At 37.0% G+C, this 16,761-nt stretch overlaps 1 protein-coding gene across 2 annotated transcripts in view; it reads right to left on the bottom strand.

Moving 5' to 3' along the window:
* The window catches only part of COL19A1 (collagen type XIX alpha 1 chain), a 183,476-nt gene that overhangs the window by 151,908 nt on the left and 14,807 nt on the right, over window positions 1–16,761 (bottom strand). For both annotated transcript variants that reach the window (XM_062608143.1, XM_062608142.1), the window contains exon 5: window positions 30–153. In XM_062608143.1, the coding sequence (XP_062464127.1) occupies window positions 30–153 (124 nt within the window). The remainder of the gene's footprint in view (window positions 1–29; window positions 154–16,761) is intronic.

Genomic DNA, 16,761 nt, shown 5'->3' with positions numbered 1-16,761 from the left:
GAAAAAAATAAATCAAAGATGACTCTAACCTCAGGTGTGTCATACTGATTTAAAACTTGCCATATATACCAACGCTCCTTCTTGGTATTTCGCCGTACACGGAACGTAGCAACTAGAGAGTATTCTTCAGGAAGCCCATTTGGAAATACTTGCCTACAAGAGGAGGGAGGGAAAAAAAGATTTCTTGTTATTCTTCTACACCCAAACGCTGCTTAAAATGAATATGCAGAAATAATACCTGGTGAAAACAAGGAGCCAAATGTTCATTCACATTCATAAAAATTGAGGGGCTTCAGCATTCAGAAGCATCTCTTCTCAGAAGTACAATTCAGTCTGTCTATAAGAATAAATGGCTGAAGATTTCGCTGATGAATTTTTTGTTTAACTTTTCTAACATCTGTGATTACTATAAATAGGCATTTTAAAAGAACTGCTGAAAAGTGAATGCCACACACAAACATATTTTAAAATACTGCTTTTCCCAATTTATTTCTTGGGATACTGGAAGAAGTTTCCCAGAGGATTTGTAGAATAATCCCTATCCTTGGAGACTTTCAAAACACAGCTGGAGCACGCTACTAATAACCTGATCTAACTTTCAAGTTGGTCCTGCTTTGAGCAGGAGGTTTGATTCAGCGACCTCCATTCCGACATCTTGAGTATCAGGACAGCTGGACTTGAGCAGACTTGGCCAAATATAAGGAATGCATTTCTGAATGAATTACTTGTTCTTGTTGGATTCCATTATTCCTTTCTTACCTAAAATATGTCCGTGCCTCTAAAACAATTCTGACTTGCTACCTGTCTGTGTCACAGAATGAAGTACACCACCACTTCTACAAGATATTTGAAAAGTTTGTATTTCAGAAGTGAAATTAGTCGGTAACTCAACTCTACAGACTTTGGAAATCATTAAATATACATTAATTCTGTACTAAAAAAATTAGGATGGTGCAAGCAACTTTTTTCTTTTGAAGCTCCTGCATTACACATTATTTCTTTTCTAAGACAGAGGGGAGATAAATGAAAACCACAGATGCAAATACTACACAACACACGAGTAGCTAAAGCATTAACGTTGCTGTTTACTGAAAACTGTCAGGAGTGCCCAACTAGCCACATTGCCAAAGGTATTCATTCCCTGGATCAGAGCAGAGGAAATCTGAGGGCCTCATGCAGAAGAAAAGCACCTTCCATTTTCCTTCCCATGATCATGTGAAGCAAACGGTTTGGTTCTAAAAAGCTAGAGTGGGATTATAATTACACAGTAATGTGCTATAAAGCCTTTACTAAAAAAAAAAAAAAAAAAAAAGGAGAAAAAAAAAGTGAAAGAAAAGAAGAAAAAGAGGGAAGCACCAGTTGACAAGACAATAATCCCATAACCCTCCTGAAAATTGGTGTACTTTTATTAATGGAGGATCTCAGGAAAAATGCCTTCTCTGTAGAGAAGACTATTCTAAATCCTGCCAAAGAGCTTCTTTGTAGACTAACACCTCCTTAAGTCCCTTATGTGGGAATCACACTTCTTTGGCTTATTTCCCACAGCTGATTCCTGTTATATCCCAGGACCAAATTGGCTGCTCTCCCACATTGTTAGTGGACCGATATGCTCTGTGTACAGCTATATATGTTTCAATGTCAAAAGACAAGGCAAAAGTGAGTAGGCTTTGCAAGACTTTGATCTAGATTTCATATTACTCTGTATTTTAATTACAGCATGAAGAACATGTTTTATGATCTATAAAGAAAATACTTTCATTAGGCATCAGTAATATATGAGTGCATTTCTGCAGAAAAGTAAATTATCTGGACATGGGATCAGCCCTGTGGTTTACAGCATCTCAGACAAGTTAAAGAAAGGGTATCTCATGTTTACAGCTGTAACCTAGACAGTGTATCCCTCCTTTGGCTTTGGGAGCACCTGATTAGCTCTTCAAAATCAATTAACTTTCCCAGCTATGTCCCATATTTGGAGAAATGGAGGAGTTTACACTAATGGGCAAAGGGCAAAAAACTGTGGAAGGAAAATGACCAGAAGGCTTCATCAAATGAAATGACAGGAAGCCATGATTGGTGCGATAAGTCAGCAAAACAAACAGAAGTATTTTTTGTACACGGTAGGTATTCTAGTAAATATGGTTTTATTTCTGTAAGCTTCCTTGACACTTTAAGAGCTATCTAAATGAAAGACAGGATTCATCTAAAATGCTCAGTATTTCTTTCAGAATTTTCTCAAAAAAATAAAAATGCCTGTGAACGCATGTGATAATAAATTATCTTCCTTAACTGTTTATCAAAGAATTTGGGAAACAGGACAAGAGGTATGGGTATGGGACAGCATTATGGAAATTGGCAGGAGTTTACTCTAGGCTACTCTAGTTCTTCCCTTACATTCAAGCTGATAGAGAAAACTGTATTAAGAGAAATAAGAAAAGCAGACAAGGTCAAATAAATTCCTAAGGCCATTATACTGATTTCAGCAAAGTTAGCTAAAGAGGTAAGATTTAAGTAAAATAGGACCAAGGATGAATTCAGTTAGATTCACAAAATAACTTAGGTAGGAAGGTACCTCTGGAGGTCAATGGATCTCACACCCTGCTCAAAGCAGGAGCAACCTGAAAATCGTATCAGGTTACTATAAATCTTGTCCAGCTGAGTTTTAAAAGTCTCCAAGAACGGAGATTATTCCACAATCCTCTGGAAAACTTGTTCCAGTGTCTGGCCAACAAACAGCACAAATTTGGTATACAATTACCGTATACTAAAGACATAACAGAAACATCTTTATTCTAAGAGGAGTTCTCATTAAGTATATGAACATTCCTTGGTGACCGAAAAGTCATTAAAAGATTCTTTAAAGTATACACTTAACATACAACCCTTCCAGTCATACGGTGAGTGCTAAAAGGAAAGAAGTGAAAGGATGAGATGGTCTGAAAACTATCATACCATCTATTATTATACACAATTTCCTCTATGCTCTTGCTCCTGAATGGCTTCAAGTGAATGTTATAGAATAAAAAGCATCCATCTAGCAGTGAATTGTACAGATGATCAGTAAGATACCACACTAAAATTTCAGTATTACCTACCATGGTATCTTCTAGTCCACAAACGTCAATCAAAAACTCCTCTGAAGCAGGCAAAGTATGTATGTATGTTAATAAATATATAAGGACACTTGGAGGCAGGGGAAAGGGGAAGCCAGAACAGAATGTGAACATTAAAGCTCATGTTGGAACAAGAGAAAAGCCAAAACAAAATTTTGCAGAATACTGAATCTGAAGTTCAGTTCTTCAAATACTTAATATATACTGTTTCTACTGATCACATCTACCAACATTTAAAATAAATGAGAAAACTAAAAAGACAACATATGCAGGGTAAAAAGAGTAAAGAATTTTCATTAAATGGTAATGAGAAGTACAAAAGTAAGTTGTTCCACATGTCCACAGCTCAACAGATACTTCCTCACAAGCTCAACAAGTACTTTCATTACACAGAATATTTACCCTGTCCACGGCCCAGGGAAAATAAAAAACAATACAAAAAGGAGAGAGAATAAGGATGAAGGAAACTTGTACCTAGTTAACCTCAAAGTCTACAAACGTAAAGCACAAATATAGAGGGTAGTACATCATGGTATCAGCCAGAAAGCCGTAAGAGAGATGAGAGGTCTCAAGAAAGCCCTAACATTACAGAAATATGAATAGCAATTAGCAAGGGTGAAAATTAATCTATAAAGATGACAAGCAAGAACTTACAAGTTAGAACAGACAAGCAAATAAAGGGTATCCGTGGCATCTGATCCCTGAACCAGTGCATGCTTGTGATTTTGGACAGAAGTGCTTGAACCAAAAGACATAATTAGACCTGTGAGTAAAAACATCAGTCTGAGATTTTCCTCTTCCTGGAAATACCCTCAACAGTGGGACATCAGTCAAGTTCTCCCATTCGTGTTGAGCTTCCTTAGCTTAAGACAATCCAAACCAGACATCTGTCCTGGATGACCGGTCTAACCTTTTTAAGGCTATTGAAAAGATCCTTTCTCCCTCTTCCACACTGGAAATGCTCATGACTGCTGTGTTTGCATTGAATTCAATGCTGTCCAAGCTTATTAAATGCTATTTAAGCACAGTCAATGGCTTAGGCACCTCTGGGAACATAGGCAGCTTCAGGCACACCTCTACATCTTTGAGTTACAATGAAACTTAGGTGGGAGTTACATGCCTGGCTGCTTTATGCCATGGTGCTTCCAAGCTTCCCTGGAACTAATGCCCAGATGCCAGAGGAAATCTGTTGTCCAAAATTATTCATTTTAGGTGCCATGAGGAATTAGGTGGTGCTTGAGAGTGGGCCATTTGACTCATACCCTGAGAATCAGGTGCACAAAGTCTGGCTAAATTATACTTTAGGTGGAATTTAGTTTGATTTTCTCCCTCTGTTTCCAGTAGTATATAATAAAAAATTAAAGTGGATGAACAGAGAGCAGTGTTCACACTGAAGTGCACAGAAGTGAATCACACCCTTGGTGGAAACTGCTGAAAACAATAGCAGGAATTGAAGCACATGACTGAACACACAGGCTTGAATTTACACCACCCTAGCCTGCTGGATTGACGTGTACTGTAAATTACAGAGGGACTGTAAAATAAATAAATTACAATATGCTTACAAGCTAGCAGATTGAGGAGACCAATGACAACAAGCAGGAAAATCCTTAACAATACAAGGCTTTAGATCATACATATACGTGTTACAAATCCAGACATTCAGGTATCTCTTAATGTTACACACCATAAGGCAGATGCATCCAGAATGTTGATATGCACTTATATTCCTGCTACAACTATGTGCGACTCTATCAAAGTATAAGTATGCTCAGAGTTGCAAAGGCTTTGTTATATTTTCCTCTTTCTCTTTTACTTCATTAAACATAGACATCATTTTTTCCTAAGAACAGGTTCTGTGGCCCAGACACACCATAGGCTGTGTATTATGAGGTTACTAGAAGAGCAGTTACAGGAATTTTGCATGAACTTCACAAATGGTTCCGTTCATATCTCTCACTGTTTGTAATGATCAAGTATAGACTGATTTTTGGCAAAATATTTGCTTATTCATTTGTTTCCTCAAAAGTTATGAAAATTTTGAAATGCAGATACTAGCTGGTTCTCCTAGTGCTAAAACAAGTGATTATGAATGAATTGACTGTATTCAGTGTGCTATAAACAGGTTTAGTTCTATCTTTGTAAAGCAGCATCAAGTTACCCGTATCAAATTTAGTAAGGCAATCCTTTATTTACCTTTTGGTTTTATTTTTAAAAAAAGCACTAATGGAAAAGCAGCAGCTATTTTTAAATCTTATGAACTCTAATTGTTCCATATCAAATGAGAATACACTACAGTATATGATAAACTTCCGTATTTACAAGTATCAATGGAGCCTTCAGCTTGCTGAATACCTTCCAAGAAGAGAAAGATGAGCCAACTTACATTTCCTGAGAGCGAAGTGAGAGATGTTTAGAGTTTATGGCAAGACATATCTTTTCCAGCTGACATATACCATTACCTGGTATATGTCACTTGTAACATGACAATGTTACAATAATTTGGTGACCAGAGCTCAAGAAGTTAGTTTAAACAACTTTCCTATGGTGGGTACTTAAGGAGTACATTGACACAAAAAGGTTAAGATTTCAGTGTCTGTGTTTGCTAGGGGATTTAAATGGAGATCCATTATGAAAAAAAAAGTAAAGCTCAGGTCAGCAAATACAAAAAAACTCTCCACATTATTCTCAGTATTTCTACATTAAATTACGATACTTTAATGTTTGGGCTTTTTTGTTTTGTTTTTTTTTTTTGCCTAACTTGACTAGTACAGGGGGAGAAGAGGAAATAACTAACTATAACAATTTAACAATTTACCAATCTTTGCCTAGAATGGGTATTTTAAATTCTTTTCAAATAAAATAACAGCTGTTACTCAAAATAAGAAATAATTTCCTTCCCATCCATCTTCCTCAAATCACATTAAGATGCACCATACAGTTTCATGTTACATTAGGCCTCAAGTTGTTTTCATATGACACATTATATGATGCAACTTGAGGGAAACTATTCAGACAGCTTAAGAGTTATTAATTACTTAGGGGGAGCTTAACCCACTCAGAAAATGTACCACTGACAGCAAAGCTGCACATTATTTCAACACTGAGAAAAGGGATTTACCCAATATTTCATATACTTCAGCACATCTCTGCTTTCATTTGTTGAACAGGTACAAATTAGCTGTCGCTTTTAATATACAGGTGGTTTAGAATTATTTTGTTTTGTGTGAAAGGTAATGTTATTGCTATCAAAATTATAAAGGGCATTTTTAAATAGATTGGTTTGAAAGAGAAATAGAAATACCAAAACTGTTATGCTTGTACATAGTATTTTTCCCCTAGGGGTTCTAGGAGTATTGTATATCCCCATCTACAAAAATTATTGGTGAACTCCTGGCCCTAATGAACTCTTCCATTAATTTTAAAGCTTTTTAAGCTAGCAAAACTATGTCCTTTCCATGTCTGGCTGATTTCTGTGCATTTTAATCTTCCTGGGAAAAAAATCAGCCAGCAGCAATAAGGATAACAGACTTAATAACATAATAGAAATGGACATTGGAAAAGCAACAACTTTTATCCTCATTTTCCTAAGAAGAATTCTTCAGTCTGACAAAGATTTGAGACAATTCAGGTCAACATTCAGGCTTTTGGAGTCTTATCATGTGGAAGGCAGCCTTGAGCACTTCTGAGACAGTTATACACTTGCCTTACTAGCCTGGGTTTTTTTTTTTTTCAATGAATCAAATAGGTCTCAGAGTGATCAGTGAACTTTCCTTGTATGTGGAAAAGAAAAATAAACCTAGTCTAGACCAAAGACCAAAGGCTACCAAAAGCAAGAACATGTGATTTGCACACAGCCATTCACGCTCTCTCCCCTTTATATAACAAACATATTTTAAATTAAAAAAAAACTTTAAAAAATTTACAAAAGGGGTTCAGAAACTATCAAGAGTATCACATTATAAAATACTACATTCAAACATCATGTTTCCCTTTCCAAAATATCACACCTTACCCTGAATGCTGCACAGTAAATTAAGCTGCTCTAATCAGTAGTAAGCATCTTTCCATGTAGAGGCACACAGGGTGGAAAAGAATGATAGTCATACCATCAAAGAACAATGTGAAGTCAGATGGGTCAGGAAAGAGGAGAAAGCCAGAGTGTGACTACTTCAGCAAGCTAAAATTTTACTCAAAGTAATCTCATACTCCAGAGGACCCCCCAGGAGCTGCACTGGCACATACTCAAGAAAATACAATGCAACAGAGTGTATCCAGACAATGGGTATACTACATTAAGCTGCTTTTTCTATGTGTTAAGCAAGTGAAGGAAACGTATAGTGTACTAGAAAAATTTGGGTGGCTTTTGCAATATACAGGCACTTTTGAGCTCAACATCTAATGCATGGTCACCTGTGATTCAGAAAGACTGAAGTCAACCTGTTTGATTCACTCAGGTCTCACACTAAATACAGGTCTTGCATTCAGACTGTTTCTTTTCCTTATGAGATGACCAGAGCAAAAGCAAGCATACTGAGCTCTGTGTCTGAGGGAGACAGGGGAACACAGCTAAGAAAAAATTGGAACTCTAGTTCTTTCACAAAAGGGGAAAAACATTTTCTCTGCATCTGCTTCCTCCTAATCACGCAATTGCATGACACTTTCTGGTGTCTCTCTGCCTCATGCTGCACACACCAGATTGGTTTTCCATGTGTTGGCATCACTAATTGAGAAACATGCTGAGATTTTCTAACACTACTGGCAGAAAGTGACCAAACCCAGCCTTTGTTGCTCAAGTGTTATGTTGTTTTTTTTTTTTTAAATCTGATTCCTCTCATATATATTTTCAGTAGCTTCCCATGTATATTTTCAGGTAACCCCTCTATGGCAGATACTGACACATCAGTAACTGACACCTTCAGTTCCATCTCCCTGTCCTCACATGGATGTTACAACAAGAAGTCCCATTCAGACTACTGGTTTAAGAGTCTTGTGAATACAGTGATGTTTCTCATACCAAGTGCCCTTTCATTGAGCATTTCTCCACATAAACTGGATGCTAGATCTTCTTATGTATCAAAACTTAAAAAATGCCAGGAAGAGCACTTCCCAGTACAAGCATCATAACAACACTGAAAATATAAAAATAACTCAAAAGAAAAACATCTCTTCTGAACTGTCATCATCTCCTGCCATGAAGCTTGCTCTTCCCAGATGTCTACCTCTCTCCTTTTCTTTCCGAAGCTAAATGTAGAATATCACACACGCGCACATTCCTCATCCCCATTTTTCTAACAGGTTTCTACTCTGTGATTCACTGTAGGGAATGCAACACCCCTGCACACATGCAAACATGGTCTTGTTCTCCAGTATGAACATCCCAGAAATCTTCAGTGCTTTTCCTTACTCAGAGCCACATCAGTAAATTGATTGCCTCTACAAAAATACTTCTTCAGGGTCTGACACATTTCTCGCAAGGTATTTACAAAAATTCAACAAACTTTATTTTTGGAGATTAACTGCAGAACAGGGAGAAGTGTGATGATCTGCCCATTTTTTCAGTGGGTTTGTGATTGTCTCCTAAGATATGGGTTTTGTTCAAAATGTCAAGCTAAGCTGTGCTTAAAAGAATGGCAGAGATTTAAGTTTTCTTCAAGTCATTCAAGAATTTTGGTATTTTTACATAATCTCTCAAGGCCATTTTGCTGTGCTAAATGTCCTAAAATCCAACTCTTTTTGTGGCACTTTTTTTCAAGAATGGCAATCATCAAAGAAAGAGGATGTGAACTTAAATACTTTTAAAGGAATTTTACATACTTCTTTTAACATCTAACTGTGTCTTTATTTAGACATTTTATGAGCAGCTCTATAACTCATGCAGCCCTTCTAGTTTGCTGCCAGAAATGGAACAAAGACAACAGGTCTAGTTAGTAGTCTGGCAGTCTCTGAAGTCATTGAGATATTAAATTCTTACTTGATTATCTGCAGTGGAATGGAGTCATTCGGCTGATCAAGGAACCCTCTGAAGATGTTAGAGAAAAAAATAATTACCATAGCCCCTGAAAGTCAACTGGCAGCAAAAACTGCTCTGCATGCTTTTTTACAGGCTTCCTACCCTGAAGCGAGATCTATGCTACAGAATTAATTATTTGTAGAGCTCAGTGGCTGCTGTTGTCTGGAAAAGAAAAAAAAGAAAAGCAGACTACAACAGAGGAGCTGTCTACTGGAGACCATTCTGTCTGAAGACAGGCAATGCACTCCATACTTTGGAACAGAGGGAGACAATCAGGAATGACATTTCTTTTCTCTTGGCCTATACTTAGAAGAAACCTAAGTATCCATCTGTTCTTGAAGGTTTTCACAGCCAGCATACAACACTGTTATAGATGGATACATCTACCCATCTTGGTTCCAGCTGATCTCCCCCAAAAAAAGAAGGTGTAAGTGGTGAAGATTAAATTACCAACTGAAGAGACTGGAGTAGGAAAGAAGGTTAAGGATACCAGATACCAGGGTCTGACCTGAAATAAGTAGCTCTGTCAGCTGCAAGACCGAAACTACAGAGAGAGAACATGCTTTTGCTTTAACATGCACTACATGCAGAATGACTAGTCTATGAATATTTAAGCCTGATGTTCTGCTTCTAATTTGAAGGATAATTAGGTAAATAATGCACTCTTTACATTTTGTAAAAAATGTTAACATTTGTGGATTCTAAGTGAATGAATATGGAAAATAAATTATATAAAAAAAATCATTTGCATTACATTGGAAGACTTAATAGCACTTTCAGAAACAGGAAATTATCACTTCTGAAATCTCAGGACTCATTTCTGAGTTATCTAATTAAAGTCAAGTTAAAAAAAAAAAGTACATACAGTTTAGCCTGCATCTCTCACACTTTCTGTAATTATGAGTTTTTTTTATGTTAGAGATTAAATAGGGTTAAAATGTATCAAGCTTAAAAATATCAACACTGCATTAGTATCTGCTGAGTCATAACTATGTTTAAAAAGATGGGCCAAGAACCTGTGACTTCCTAACCCTGTCACTATCAGACACTGCTGGGTAATGGCCAGGTATTCCCTTTAAAGGGTTAGGACACAGACCAAAAGAAGCTGTAAAGAGAGATGTTATCCTGCATTAGGCCCAAAACAGAGGTGTTGAAAAGAGGTTTCAAGCAATGGTACCTTTGGATAAGTCAATGAACATTTTATTCAGATTTTCCCTAAGCTTCACATCAAAAGAACCCATCAAACACCACTTGAAAGAACACTGGATATTGCCGGGAGATGGTCTCAGTCTAGGGAAGCAGGCCAGATGCCTTATATCCAAAAAAGGGAACTTGATATACTGGGAATTTACAAACTTTTCTCAAAACAGCAAAGGCTCCATGGTACGAAAACTTTGCATTAAAACAATGCTTCGATTATAACTTGAGGTTGAATCATCTGTGCAATTTTATGTGTACGTGACAGAACTAGAATGAACAACGATCTTATTTTCCAACAATAAGGCCAAGACTGAAACCTCTACTGCTGATGAAAATTCTAAGAACAGCATATTACCTACTACGAACCTCAGGCTAGTAGACAAATGTGGAAGAGTTACGACAGTAAAGAAAATACCACTAATATCACAAAAATTTTGTAAGATTATGATCTTTAAGGATGCAATGAGATGCAAGGAATATTTTGGAAGTTTCAAAAAGGAAACACTTTGTTCTCTCACTGTTCTATGACAAAATCAACATTTTGAGAAATTTGCTTTTACCCTATAAATTACTTGGTTGATAACGTAACTAAGTACCTAGACTATGGGAATCTGTATTTTAAAGGAAGAAAATATGTTAACAGGATATTCTACAATAGAATCCCAGAACCTTATAATGGTTGAGGTTGGAAAGGACCTCTGGGGGTCGTCTGGTCTAACTCCCCCTTCTCAGGCAGGGCCGCCTAGAGTCAGCTGGATAGAAGTACACATTCACTTGTTTATGAGAGCAAAATCAATTCAACGTAAGCTCCTTAAAGAGATGACATTTAACAGTGATAAAAAAAAACACATACTGTTAAAAGTTTAATCTTAGCCATAGTATGGGTTCCTATTAGATGTGCTAACTGATCCTTCAGGAGAGCAAGGAAGCAAGGCTGTATTATAACTCTTCAGTCTTTCAAGAACTCTAATCAGTTAATGAATCATGACTTTCCTTTCCATGAAATCATATCAGCTACCTTGAATCACAAAGCGCTTTTTTAGTGCTCCTAACACTTTCACAACAAACAAATCTTAAGCTTATGTAATTTCCTGGTAGCATAGCATATCTGTCTCCACATAGTAACAGTAACACAATCATTTAACACTTTCTAAATTTAAAGAAAGTCCTGTGGAAAGAAAAGTAACTTTCCTATAAAAAATAGGAAATAAATTCAGTCTGCACTCCTTTTTGAGTAAACACAGATATCCAGTGACATTTTTTACGTCTAACAGTTTCAGACGTTCAAGCCATCATATACAGTGTCTTTCCTCAACCACAGCTAGCACTTACTTTCTATGTTTGGCTGTGTTTCTTCCACTGTCTCTGCCCCTATAAGTTTTCTTCTGAGTTACAGTCTTTATCAGTTCACATAGGAATGAAACATCCTATGTTAAGCTTTCTCAACTCTTGGTGACTTAAAAAAAACCAACCAAAAAAAACAAAAAGCCCCACCAAACAAACAAAAAAACCCAAAAAACAACCAAACAAACCAACCTTCTACCCCCCCCCCAAAAAAAAAAACCAAACCCAACAAACAAAACAAACAACAAAAAACAAATCAAAACCAAAAAACCCAAACAACCTCCTGGCCTGGAAGAATCCTCTCCCAAAACTTGTTTCCAAATGATACTTTTACGTATAAAATGAGTGAGCATTATCTAATAACTCTGTACAAGTCAGCTGCTAAATGTCAATCCTGAGCAACAGCAATAATTTAATGCGCAATTGTATGTACTGTACTCCAAAGTAAGCATAACAAGCATGGAAGGTCCTGAGTGCAAGAATTGGACCTGGAAGTCCACTTCTTCCCCCCAAGTCTTGGCAGACCGTTCCTGTTATTGTACGCACTCCTGGTGAATATTATTGTCTTTGTTGTTTAGCTTCATAGATGAATTTAAACTGGCAGTCATCTAACATTCTGAACTGCTCACTTAAGAGCAGCTAGAAAAATAAGGTCAGAGCACCTTGATGATGCTATCTGTGATTACTCCTCAAGAGTGGTCCAAAGCAAAACTCACTTTCCTTAGCCATAAGACAGCCATTGCTATTTTACGGGATATGCATTCGACAGTATTTGAGTAACCAACACTGCTCAGCATACATTATGAACATAGCATTTCTTACTAAACTCTCAGCAGAGTTTAAAGAGAAAACTGAGTAAAAGACATAAATCAAAGTTTATCAAGGTCTTCAACATTATCATTGCCAATATGGGTGTATCAATAATCAACAGTCAAATCCCCAAAAAAAGAAATACATGCATTTTCATATGACACTTAAAACCCTAATGCCATATTAGGAACTATCAACAAGTTAACCAATGCCTGTATTGTCATGCTCACTGCCAGGGTATTTTTAGGATTTATTTCTTTTTTAACAGAATTCTGAGATTCTGCAACTAATCACATAGAATAAATAAAAAAATAACATGATCGCTTGCACATGGTTCTGTTAAAACATCAATATATATACATCAGGACACAGTTTCTATAGATTACAGATTGTTCTTCTTCATGTTGAAGCTTACTAAATAATTCCAAGTTTTGTAAAAAGTTTGTGACATGACAAATATTCACTTGAGACAAGGCTGCAATCAGCAAACCCTGTACACTTATGACTGAAATCAAGTTGATACCCAGACCTTCAAGTGAAAAACCCAGGGCATGGACTGCGCTGTCTATGCAAAATTAAAATGGTATTTTTTCAGACTTGGCAATTTATCTCCATAAATATAAAACATTTCATGGCACGATGATAAAAACTGCAAAGAGCTAACCACGGAGAAATGCTAGAGGCCAAAAACTTTTTACCACCAACTGAAAGTAAATGAAAATCAGTGTATTGAAAAAAGCACCAGGCTGTTTCACTGTGAGAGAGCCCATGAACTATTTTTAGATAGAAAAACTAAAAACTCAGAGGCAAGGTGGGGGAAGGGAGTATCTTTAAACAGCAAAGCCTCTGCGTAGATGCAGATGTATCAGTACAAACATCTGTTTGTAGGTACAACTTCAGTTAAGAGGAGGAACGCCTGACAGCACCGCTAGTGCAAACTGCATTTCACAAAGTGTTAAATCACAAAAGTCAGGAAAAAAAAAATGAAAATCTGATTTATTACAGGTTGTTGGGGTTTTTTTGCAGTCTGCTGATAAATGACTTCTGAAGCACACAGCACCACGGCTTCAGCTGGAGAAATTATATGCATTTTACAAGGACACTTGAATCCTCTCAGCCCAATCAGCAAAACTGATAAATGATCTTTCAATATCTAATTTTATACTACAACATATGGGGGCTACAGTCGATCCTCAGCTGCATGCATTATATACATTTCAATGAATTCGATATGGTCACATATAGCACTGCTGTATATACACATCTATTCTGGATTTCTAAGAAAATTCCACTGCAATAATTTTGCAACTGTATTTTTCTTCTAAGACTACCAAACAAACACAAGTCTTGTTAGAGACTTAGATCTGCATCCTCGCTGACTTCAAGCACTATCTTGCACTTGCTTTTTGGTGACTTTTATCTTAAAAAAAAAAAAAAAAAAAAAAAAATGGAAGGCCAAGAAAAAGACAAGACAAGATTACAAAGACTTAAAGAGTCAGCATGTTTGCCAGGGAGTAGATGATGTGTAAACTCTTATGAAAGTTCCCCACAGTCCGGCATCCCTGAAGGCTCTCTTCAGCTAACATACCGGTAAATTGAACAGCCCATGGCAGAATTTGTGTTCAATTTTTTGAACAAGGACCATGGGGAAGCATCCAGGTAAATTGCTTGTGCTGAATCTAGGAATCTAATAGAACAATAGCTTTGTATATCAATTGTGGTACCTATGACAGTAAGTTTATGAAGTTTTGCTATCTTATCCACAAAGAAAAATGGAAAATAGTTTTGGCTTCAACATTGTATTAAAAAAAATTAATGAGTTTCATATAGGAATATACAGCAAAATTGAAATTGCTTAGGTATTGCAGATGCCACTGTTTTGATCAGAACAACAGAACTGTTTTCCATAGGGCAGGTTAAAACATTACATGGAAGGTGCAATTTCAGGGTTGGCTTAAGCTAACAGCAGGCTATGACCCCCACCCCCCTCCCAGGAGCACATTCTTGCTCCTTCCTTGCTCTGTTTGCTGGAGATCCCACAGCCACAGGGGCCAACCACCAGCCTTGCTGATCAGACAGGCTGATCCTAATGTGGTGGAAGTGAGATGAGGCTGAGAGCTGGAGAAGAGTGCTGTGAAGATGAACTGCTAATTTTTTAGGTTTAGTTGGATTTTTATTTTTATTTTTAAATAATCATCTTGGCTGGACAGATTTCTCCTTTAAAACAAAGGCAGCAGGAAAAAATAAGACTAATCTGAACTGAAATACATGTCTTTCAAATTAAGGAAAGCTTTTTACGTAAGGAGAGTAAACTGCCTGTACTCTTTGTTCTTCCAGTGCTTCTGTGATTTACTTATTGCCTACCTCAAGTTTCATCCTGAACTGTGAGGTATACAGGGGATCCACACAAACACTGCTGGTCTGCTGCATACTCTTCTTGTGGACCAGTGCCCTTAAAGTACATATCCCTCAAGAGCTCATTCCCTTTATCTGCAAGTGCCTTATGGCAAGATCAATACTGCTGAGGAAAAAAGGAAAAGAAACAATGTGCTTTATCCAGCAGTGTCTTACAAATTCAACTGGTACGAAGCTGCCACACTTAGTGCTCTACTGTGAGGGGAACACTCTACAGATCAAAGAATTCAGATTTGCCACAGTCAGTGGCATAACTAAAACAGTTTTACAGCTCTCTGTTCCCTCACACCCTGCTTTCAATTGTATTATACATTTCTGTAGATACTCTTCACCTCTGCCACCTCTCTCTCATTACTTTTTCTTCCCCAGTTCTTTCCATATGTAAATTGCATGTTAAATTATAGTGTGATTCAAGCCTAATACAGCAATTAAAATCCATTAATGCCTGAATTTAAAATTTTATAAAAAGGTCATGGCATATTTCTCATAAATTGTCATGTAGAAATAAGCCCATACGTGCAGAAAAAGACATTCATGAATGTTAATTCTTCTAAAGAAGCATTGGCCTATCATTTTTTATGGTAAGAGGGCATAGTTTTCTCCTTAGTTATGAAATGATTGGTATTTACATGGTATGCACAGCTCCAATTTGTTGCTTCAACAGTAATCCCTGTATTACCCTTCTTTTTAATTTACAAAATGCAGCATGTTTTCAAGTTCCTGGAAATAAAAAAAGTGCAAAATTTCAGTCTTTCAATCGGAATCATTAAAAGAAAGAATCTATCACTGCAGTTTCTGATCCACTACTTTGGAAGACCTGAAGAAAGCATCAGGATTTGTACTAAATTTAGGCTCCCACACTTGGAAGAAAATTCCAGAGACAAGGCCCTTTTCTTGAAAATACCCTGCAACCAAAATACCAGACATTTCAGTCTTGGCATTTTTGGCCCTAACAGCTCAAATGACCTCAAATAAATATGAGATATAGGAAGGGAGAGGTGGCTTCTTACATAATGATCTAATATTTTAATAGACCAAAGACTAGCAGGACTTTGTGTAAGCACAGATAAAACCTAGTTAGGGTAACTAACTACTGCCTCTGGACAGGGGTGCCACCTCATTGCCATTTTCAGAAGGTGCTTTAAAAGTTTCTGACTAAATCTTTTGGAAACAGGTATTTTCACATCTATCCATTCTATACTGTATTTAAGAAATAGGTATGTTACTTCTTAACATATATATGTCTTTCATATCTATCTAATATTTTTCAAGAAGACAGTGAACCCGAGTCTGCTGCCCAAAACGTATGCCATGTGCAAAAATAATCAAAACCCATGCCCATGTGGACATTCACTGACAGCTGAAGTCATATGCAAGATACAACCAGAGACCAACCAGAGGAAAGTAAATGGCTGCAAAGCCTACCACAGGTAAGTACTGTTGGAAGCAATGTGATAACTATGAAAAGGGCTCTAACGGTTAGCACAGAAACACTTGATGCCAACTGTGCTTTAGGAAATGCAATTCCCTAAGCACTTTTTGTGATTAAAAAGATTAGTATTAAAAGCAAACAGTAAACCCCACATGAATATTCTTTCATCATCAATTTCTGTTCTTAGCAGAAAGAATCTTCCAGCCTGCAATGTACTGACAGAAGTGGGAATAGGATTTCTCCATCCAGTAACCAGACATCACAAGGAGGTGAAACAATTTCTCTGAAATATGGTCCAAGCCACATCCACAGCTCTTCTGGCACCAGAGGGTGACAACATGGCTGATGGAGCTCAGTAGTCCAAATACAGTCAAAATCTCTTTTGCAGTATCTTACACCAAAAGGGGAAGAATTCCTAAAAAAATGTTGTGGGAGTA

Source organism: Pezoporus occidentalis, unplaced genomic scaffold (genome assembly GCF_034315485.1).
Source record: "Pezoporus occidentalis ecotype Australia unplaced genomic scaffold, CSIRO_AGI_Poc_V1 ctg13, whole genome shotgun sequence".
In the NCBI taxonomy this organism is placed as follows: domain Eukaryota; kingdom Metazoa; phylum Chordata; class Aves; order Psittaciformes; family Psittacidae; genus Pezoporus; species Pezoporus occidentalis.
This window is presented reverse-complemented; position numbering and strand designations above follow the sequence as displayed.